The sequence below is a fragment of the Culex pipiens genome, chromosome 2 (assembly GCF_016801865.2).
Source record: "Culex pipiens pallens isolate TS chromosome 2, TS_CPP_V2, whole genome shotgun sequence".
Classification (NCBI taxonomy): domain Eukaryota; kingdom Metazoa; phylum Arthropoda; class Insecta; order Diptera; family Culicidae; genus Culex; species Culex pipiens.
This window is the reverse complement of record NC_068938.1, coordinates 138,841,108-138,850,362: the sequence shown is the minus strand read 5'-3', so window position 1 is coordinate 138,850,362 and position 9,255 is coordinate 138,841,108. Positions and strand designations below refer to the sequence as shown.

General features: G+C 35.4%; 1 protein-coding gene and 1 pseudogene across 3 annotated transcripts; one reads left to right on the top strand and one right to left on the bottom strand.

Annotated features, from left to right (window-relative positions):
* The first annotated feature begins 861 nt into the window (after window positions 1-861).
* Window positions 862-6,308, top strand: LOC120431250 (protein midgut expression 1-like). 3 transcript variants are annotated; one of them, XM_039596387.2, is made up of 3 exons: window positions 5,261-5,389; window positions 5,912-5,947; window positions 6,032-6,308. In XM_039596387.2, the coding sequence occupies exons 1-3, from the start codon at window positions 5,328-5,330 to the stop codon at window positions 6,237-6,239; spliced, it is 306 nt and encodes a 101-aa protein (XP_039452321.1). In that variant the 5' UTR covers window positions 5,261-5,327; the 3' UTR covers window positions 6,240-6,308. The 3 variants fall into 3 exon arrangements, with proteins under 3 accessions (XP_039452322.1, XP_039452323.1, XP_039452321.1); XM_039596388.2 differs by lacking the exons at window positions 5,261-5,389; window positions 5,912-5,947 and adding an exon at window positions 862-1,021 and having other exon boundaries at window positions 6,032-6,300; XM_039596389.2 differs by lacking the exons at window positions 5,261-5,389; window positions 5,912-5,947 and adding an exon at window positions 2,322-2,467.
* Window positions 6,309-8,699: 2,391 nt separating this feature from the next.
* On the bottom strand, window positions 8,700-8,817 carry LOC120431251 (5S ribosomal RNA; annotated as a pseudogene).
* Window positions 8,818-9,255: the final 438 nt, after the last annotated feature.

The following is a 9,255-nucleotide window of genomic DNA, read 5'->3' as shown; positions in this document are numbered from 1 at the left end:
TTTTTGTAATTTTTAATTTCACTTTTTGTCACTAAAACTTGATTTGCAAAAAAAAAACAATTTTTTTATTTTTTGATATGTTTTAGGAGACATCAAATGCCAACTTTTCAGAAATTTCCAGGTTGTGAAAAAATCTTTGACCGAGTTATGAATTTTTGAATAAATACAGATTTTTTTCAAAAATTAATTTCAAAAGGACGTAATATTTTTTAAATATTTTCCAGGATCCAAGAAGAAACTGATTCCCAATTCCGTAATCTTTGTTCAAAATGGTAGAATTCATAACTTTGATAAAAACACGTATCTTTTTTTATTCAAACAAAACTTGTTTCACCCCACTGAACCCCCACCAACCGAGGATGAGTGCGCGCACGTTTTTCCACGCGGATTATTCGCAATAAGTTTCGACAAATGAATTATACTTTGCAACACAATTGCTGCTGCGAATGTGATAACCAGCGCGTTATTACTGAGCTGATGTGAAAGGTTGCGAAGAATGTCTTCAATCGACTCATTGCACGTAGCATTATTTTGTTTGTAAATTTGAGAATTATTGCAATGGATATTGGAACAAATTTATAAAAAAAAACTTTTTTTGATTGTAATTAATTTGCTTTGTCTTTGAACAATTCTTTGTTTTAATGTAAATATTAATTTCATGACAAATAAATTAAAAGCAAATGTTCGTACTTCAAAATATTCAAAAACAAATGTTTAATACGTCAGTTATTATTAAAAACTAGTTGTAATTTTCATTTAACATGGTTTATGGACGATCCCAACCTCATGAAGCTCTTCCTCGTTTCCAACTATTAAGCAGATAACGGGCCCTTGTCTTGTCAATCTTCCAATATTTACCACCATAAATCAGCTGAACTATGCAGGCATGACTTGAAAGCCAGTTGAACGAAGCTCGCGATCTAGGATGAATTGATTTTTGGAATTGACGCACAAAAAATAATGGAAAAATGTGCACTTTACTTGGCTGTTTATGTGATTGTGCTGCCACTGTTGCATGCTGGTAAGTCGCTGAAGTTATCATATATATTTAAGACTTTTCTAAATTAAAATCAGCAAAAATCACTCAAAAGAATTTTGCTCATCAAAAATACTTGTAAGTAAAGAGTAAATGGAGAAATCAATTAAACCAGTACGATAAATAAATATGAAAACACAAGTTCTTCCCGGCAAACTTCGTCGTGCCTTTTTTTTTTGTTTCCTGACGTTTCTTCTTGTTTGCTAATTCAGCCTCCTGTGATCAAAATTTGATTTTACGCAGCTTTTCCCATACAATCTGCAGATTTTCCGGAATCGGTTCCAGAGTGGCCAAAGTTGTAACTTTTTGGCGTAAGAACCTTCCTTGGACTTATACGAACCCAACGCAACAAAGAGCACCTCGATCCGAGGCTCCGTATTGAACTGATTCGCGTTCGAACAAAACCATCGAAATTTTTTATATATATAGAGAAGATAGATAGATAAGATAGAAGATAAGTTTTATTTTTTGTCGTACAATATTCTTCAAATTACCCTTCGACGTCACCTTTATCAAATCTCCATCCTTTTGTCTTTTTTCGTGAGGTTTATCAGCTGATTGGCTATATCGTCAGCTGTGTGCTATCTTGTGACAACGACCATTTATTACTTTTCGAGAAAATCGATTTTTAAAGTTTGATGATAAATATTTTCAAAACTATGAATGGTAGAGCCAAACTTTTTGAAGCAATCGGTTCGTATACTATCGCTTAACAAACGCTCCAAGTTTCAACTAATTTGGTTACACCAGTTAAAAGATACAGTAAATTATGTAATCAAAAATCTGAAAAGCACGTGTCACAAGTGTGTTTCGAAAGTAAAATTGTACTACGTGTCACAAGTGTGCACAGAATTTCCATACAAACTAAAATAGACTTAAATCAATAGTTTAAGCGGCTTAATCAGTATATTTTCAAAAACAAAAGGTTGCATTGCCTTCAGAAAAAGTGTATCAACATTAATTTATGAAAAACAAGAAAAAATTTCCACATTTTCCAACAACATGTATGACGTGTCACAAGTGTGCACGATCATTTTGATGATAAATTGGTCTATGTCACAAGTGTGTATTGCGATATCCGGGAAACGGAAGCAAGTTTCCAAAATCGGATTAAAGCATCTTGTAGCGTTTGTTAAGTATAGCAAAACGTCATCATTAACTCATTTTCGACCAAAATGGTCTATGTCACAAGATAGCACACAGCTGACGATATGTAATGAATAACGCTCACGGATTAGATTGCAGTAGTACCAATCGATTACCCCTAAAATATCACCTTTTTGCCAAGTACCCCAAATCAGTCCGCCGAATGTCGTTGAAAAACTTGGAGTGTTTTTGTAGTTTTTATAAAATCGGAGTTTGTTCGCGCGACTAAATCATGTGTGGGGTACTAAAATGCTGTTGCAAGTGTGCCGGTAGCATTGCGTGTTGGTACGTGAAAGTTTCAAAAAACTGAATCTAAAAATACCGCAACATGTGAAGAATTATTAGGGCGAAAAAGATAAACAAATTTATCAGAATCAGTTCATATTAATTACAAGTAATGAAAGATGAAAACACAAAGCAAACAAAAGATATTTTTAGATAGAAAAAAAGTTTGCTCAGAATAAGCTGCTAAGCACAATAAAAATATTCCAAAAACTAAAAAATAGAGTGCCAACAGTATAATACAATCAAAAATCCAACATGTTTTATTGTTGTGTTGAACCATATATGTACAAGACATTTTCGACACACTTAGCAGTTTGCAATTTTCCACAGTCCAAAAAATATTTGTTTGGAAAATCAACAAATGGAAGTTGCACGCTTATCATTATTCAACTCAAAGTTAAGGTGCTGATAAATAAAAAAATGTTGTTACTTTAGAGAGTAAAATTATTAGCTCTGAGGATATGACAAATTTCATATCCTATCTACAGCATTGGGATTAGGATATTTTATTTAGGAGTTTCAACAAAAATCCTCAGAAAAAAAATCAAGGCAAGAACATCTGGTATTTTAACCAGTATAAAGTAAAAAGTAGAAAATATCGATAAAAAAAATTACGTAAGTTGAGGAGTCCAATGAAATATAATTTTAATGCAATGAAAGCAGTTTCGTTTTTCTTTTCATTTTCAAATTTAAAATAACAGAAACGTCCTATTTGAAGCAATGTTCAATTTTTTTTTAAGTTGGCTCACCATTCTAAAGACACTCCTTTGTATAATAATGAATAAACAAAAGATAAAAAAATGCAAACAATTTAACTAAAAATCTAATTCAAATTATATTGTACGATCAGTTCCTAACTGGACTCGGTCATTGGAAACGTCCGTCGGCTCAACGACTGACGAAATAGGCGGCGGGATAGGATGCGGGCATAAAAATGTCAAAACCTCTCCCCCCTCACTTCGTTTCACCATCCAGCTGCAGCTTTGTTGGCAAACAAACGGAGCACGCGCCCAGTTAACTCAATCCGAATTTTGAAACGGAATCTAATTATAATCGTACACAAATTCCGTTTCAAACGCAACAACCGGTTCGAACACGGAACCGGTTGTTGCGTTTGAAACGGAATTTGTGTACGATTCTAATTAGATTCCGTTTCAAAATTCGGATTGATTTGACTGGGCGGTCACATGATGGCGGCATCGGCGGCATCGAGCCAGAATTAGGGGTGATCATGTGGTTAAAATGAAACTTTTTTCAAGAAAAATTATATTTTTCCGGCTGAATAAAAAATTTGCGAACATGTTCAAACAATTATTCCTAATGTCGGAGAAGTGATTAAATATCAAAATTTTAATCCATATTTTCCCCTAGGTCTATCTACGACCGTTTCCAATGACCGTGAGAAGATGCCAGAAAATCCAGCTACCAGCTAAATCCATACTAAGTTCAAATTTCTAGCCTAAAAAACAATACTGGATCAAATTATTGTTCAAAGATTGAAGTTTCCTTATGTTCCAACAAGAAAATTCATGCTATCACAGCAAAAAAATGTGTAAATTTGGAAGGTGTAATTTTAGAAGGTTGAATATTACCTCTTTTATGATGTAATTTTATTTACCTCAATTTAGACTGAAAAAGCGACATTACACCAGAATTTTACATCACACCACATTTTTTCTGACATAAAAGATGTACCCCTTCCCAGATGTAATATTACCATGATTTTTTTTTCTGTGTATAGCATGATAATGTTAATATGTATTTGTGAAATAAACTACATATAAAATATCCTATCCTGTTTTGAATATCTCAAAAGTTCAACAATTTTTCGCAACGACATTTTTGTGATAGTTTTTGATTTCTATACTAAATATATTGGAATATTTTTGTTTTGATCTGTAGAGTAATGTGGCTGAAAAAACCGTATAAAGTGATTTTTTTGTATTGCTTAGAAAAAAATAATTCTGAATTAATGCAAACACTCACAGATTTTAAGAATTAACCTTTTGTAAAATTTCTCTTGGTAGATGGAATGCTAAATGTCGCAAAATTTTATGTCTTGCAATCTTTATCTTTAAAAAATATAAAAACTACTCAGGTTTTATCAAGAACATAATTTTATGTTTTTCAATTTCGCCGGATAAGAAACACTTCTTTAAACATTTCCAGAGTTAAAAAAAAAACAAAGGTTTAACTCAAATTTCACTAAAATGGTGTTGCAGAACTCGAATTTGATGTTGTTGATGATGAAAGAAAAAAAAAGATTTTTTTTTGTTCATGATTCGATTATCCGAAGTCCCATACAAACCTTCGTATAATCGAACCCCGGATAATCGAATCTGCGGATAATCGAGTCTGGACCGCTTTAAAAAAAAAATCTAGATTTTTACAATTATTCTTCTGTCAAAATTGGCTAAATATCAAATCAACAAGAATATGTTTTACGTCTTTTTTCGATCTGTGGTTCCAGAGTTCGAAATCAGTGAAAACCCTAAAAGTGCTCTATTTGATGATGCATAAAAACTAGTTTTCTGAATAGTTTTCAATCGATTGAACAATTTTCTTCAATGAAAATTTCTATTATTATCAAGAGTTTTTTCCCTCTGAGTTTTTTAAGAATTTGGGGGGGAGGACAAAAACAGGAAAACATAATTTTCATTGGTCTAAATATTGAAGATTTTAGTTTTAAAAAAACAAAAAACAATTTCCAATTTTTCCACAAACTCTAAATTTAAACTCTATTAGACCGAAACTAACACATCTTAGTAGACCTCGCTCTCTAACGAGATGAGATAACTGGCCGTCGTCGTCTTCGTCATCTGAATTGTCACCTGTGTAAACAATCTAACAATTGTGACAAATGTGTTGCATATTATCGGGATTGTATGAATTCTGTGCCACCGCCGTCAAAGGAGGGGTCGGGTAAAGTTAATTTTCTCACCTTCTTTACTGTAGTCTGTAGTCAGTAGTCGACAGCTCAGCTCTGGTTATAAAAGTGTTAAACCGCGGTTCCGGAATCTTTATTTTTTATTTATTTATTTTTTACGGTAGCCTGATAAAGAGCTAGGTGCATGTAAATAGCACACTTTTGTCAGTTTCGCCAAAGATATTGATTTGTACCAGCCGGGGTTGACTCATCGATTATTGTTTTGAATGATAAGTGAACCTGTTATCTGGGTCGGTGGTTGGCCTTAAGGGAAAGTACTGTAACTCTGTGACTAGCGTTGAGTTCGTTTGCTTAGGAATCCCATTTACTCGGAACCTTTCACGAGGCTTAAGTTGCATAGATAAAGGAACCGCGGTGATTCCGGTCCCGATAACAACCTAGACCAAGGGAAACTATAACCAGACTGGGTTGACTTAGTACTCGACGCAGTTCAAAAACCTTAACATTGTAGAAATTTTCACTTTTTAATAAGTTTTAACCATGTGTGGCATTTTCAGATGTTGTTGCGATTGTACGAAGAAAGTGGTCTGCTGGTAATAACCCTCAAACTTCCTACTGTGTCTCCAAAAAAATCAAATTTCACCCAAAAAGATAAACCATTCTCACTTTCATTCCAGCTGCTGCCAGTGCGCGTTTCAAACGCTCTGCTGTATCATCTTTGTGGTGCTGATCGTAGCGCTGGCCATCGGGCTCGGAATCTACTTTGGGATCTTCCACAACGCGGACAGCGGCAACGCGAGTACTACCACAACGACCACCCCCGTCAGCAGGCTGCTGAGCACGTTGTATCCGAAATTGGAGGATGATGATTCGTTGCATGGTTGAGGAGAGTTTATGGATGGAATTGTGGTGATCAGAGCAAAATTTAGCGGTTTTAAAATGTGTGATTTCATTTTATAAAAAAGCATGTAAATACAGAGTGGTGTGTGACGTTAAAATTGTTATTCTGAAAATATGATTTGTGCCTAAGTAAATATACCGAAATTCCATTTAAGAGATTAGCTAAAAAAATGCTCAAAGTGTCAAAATTAGGAAATGTATTTTAAGCCTTATTTACACTACCAAGACGTGTCACAGGACAGCACACGAGCGACGAAATGATGACTGTTCGTATTTTTTTCTATTTGGCTCAAACGAGTCATACACGCTTTGTATGCCCAAAGAAGCAATTTTTCGTCATCCGTTCATCCATAGAAGTTTTCATCGAAATTTGAGAAGTGGTCATACAAAAATGCTTAGTAAACGTGAAAAAAAAATATTTAGAAAATGAATTTTCTTATCGATTTGGTGGTAAAAAATTACACAATTTTATTTCACTTTTAAACACAAAACATCACGTTTTGCAAAAATACAATTTTTGAATGGTTTTTCTTAATTTTGTGGCTTGTAGATGGACAAGAATGCCATGTTTTCCATGATTCGATTAAGTACACCATGTGCAAGTCTTATCAACCCAACAAAACTTCTTTTACAAAAAGCAAGGGTCCTGATTTTCGGTTCAAAGATCGAAAATAACTCATTCATCACCAAACGAAACTTTGCCGACCAAAGCGCGCAACCATTCGTGAGCGAACACGACTCGCTAGCTGCCAGCGACTTGGTCAATTGCTTCATCAAGAGAGAATGCGTAACGTGATTTTCGAATGATCCCACTTTGTTTACATCTACAAAGTAAGAGGCTGTTCAAGCACAAGCATGACTTTTTTCTTAGGGACCATCCACAAACCACGTGGACACTTTTTTGGAAATCTCAATCCCCCCCCACCCCCCACCCCCCCTCGTGGACAATTGTCCATACAAAAAAAAACTTTTTGTATGGAGCGTGGACAATCGCCATAAAAGCCAATGAATGTCAATCGCGAGTGTGTAAACACGAAAACGTGTTCGGCTATGTTCGGCGCTGAGAGTTTCAATGAAGAGAGAAGAGCAGTTGTATTTGAAGCATGAATATTCAGGCGGGATAATTGTAGTTGCTGAGAGCTGATATTTTGATATTTTAACAACCCTGATCGATAACAATACTCTCTACTTTAAGCGAACAGTAAATTGGATCCACTTTGACAATTCAAAATTGAGGCCGTTTTGCGAACCACTATTCAGCACCCAGGTCTCACCCAAACAACCCACAATTTTCTAACGTCTATATCTCAGCAATTAATGGTCCGATTTACAATGTTAAAACATGAAACAAACGTGAAATTTTCCGATATTTTCGAAAAAAAATATTTTTTTTTTAATCAAGACTAACATTACAAAAGGGCCAAACATTCAATATTACGCCCTTTTGAAATGCTAGTCTCGATTTAAAAAAAATGGAAGGTCTTTTGAAATTTGTGAAAAATTGGCATTTGATGTTCCCTAAAACAAATCAAAAAATTAAAATAGTCTGATTTTAGTGACAAAAAGTTAAATTAAAAATGACCTAATTTTTTTACGGTGTATCATTTTTTTCAGTGTAATATCCATACCTACAACTTTGCCGAAGACACCAAATCGATCAAAAAATTCCTTCAAAAGATACAGATTTTTGAATTTCCATATATCGTTTTTGTATGGACAGCTGCCAAATTTGTATGGAAAATTATATTGACAAACTAATGATGCAAAATGGCTTCTTTGGGCATACCGAAGGCACCAAAAAAGTTTCAGCCGGTAAACATATTTTTAGACAAAGGGTCTTTGGTCCGGTCGTCCCGCCCGTTTGGATCAATCGGACCGCGCACTGGACTCACAATCCAGAGGTTGCCGGTTCGAATCCCGCGGCGGGCGCTCTAAAAATTCTTTGTGTAAATATGGGTGGGTATTCGGCGCCGTCGCTCCGTGCCATACTTTCATACACTTAGGAGCCCAGGGCGGCGAAGTCCTTGTAGATAAAAAGGAAGACACTAGTGGTCGGTACTAGCAATGGTGGCCGACAGCTATAAAGTCAACTTCGTTTTTTTTTGTCTTTGGTCCAGATATCGTAAAAAGGGCATTTAAAAGTTTTATACGAACTTTTCGAATGTTAGGCTACAATTTTGGTCCTTAATCATTTGCGTCCAAGATCGGTTGAAATGTCACAAAGTTATGATTTTTTGAAAAAAGTGTTTTTTTGTGAAAATTTACAAAAAAAATATTTTTGGGGTCCACCCTAGCACGGTGTAGATCACCGAAATGGCCCAATAAAAACTACAGGTCGATCGGAGATTTTTTTTCCTTTTTTTTTATTTTGAATTATTTTTAACAGCAAAACAAACAAATTAAATTGATAATAAATAATGATTTCATGGTGCAAAATAGCAAAAATGCCAACGACACACGCATTACCAACCGGTCACCCATCTAAGTACTAATCGCGCCCGATGTTGCTTAACTTCGATGACCGGACGAGAACCGGTGTTTTCAACATGATATGATCGTTGACAAAGTTTGGCTGTTCTGGAAGGACTTTTGTTCTATTGGCGATGTCTATTTTTCTGTTTACAGGTCGATTTCTTTGAAGTTCAAGGGAATCAAACAATTTTAACTTCGTTACACCAAAATTGGCTGCAGGCAAAAATTTTCTCCTCGTCCAAACTCCACCCAACGGAACCACCTCCACGTGGCTTTCGAAAACGGAAAATGCATTCGACGACAGCATCCAACTTATTACGAAAACTTCCCTTCTCCCACCACAGCTCCTTTTAATTAAGCCATAAATATTTGAAGCGTACATAATCCAATAAGAAGCTGTTCTTATTACAGCTTCGCCACGCTGCCTGCAACGCAACGCAGGGAAAACACACAGACACACACCGAAAGCTGCTTTATTTGCCCCTTTGGCGCTGGTTCCGCCGCTTCTTCCGGCAAAAGACGAACGAAG

Excerpts from the sequence above, each read along its gene's own strand:
- LOC120431250 (XM_039596387.2), top strand. The coding sequence starts at position 5,328 with ATGTGTTGCATATTATCGGGATTGTATGAATTCTGTGCCACCGCCGTC. Across the intron at positions 5,390-5,911 it reads GCCGTCAAAGGAGGGGTCGG|ATGTTGTTGCGATTGTACGA; the intron begins GTAAAGTTAATT and ends TGGCATTTTCAG. Across the intron at positions 5,948-6,031 it reads ACGAAGAAAGTGGTCTGCTG|CTGCTGCCAGTGCGCGTTTC; the intron begins GTAATAACCCTC and ends CTTTCATTCCAG.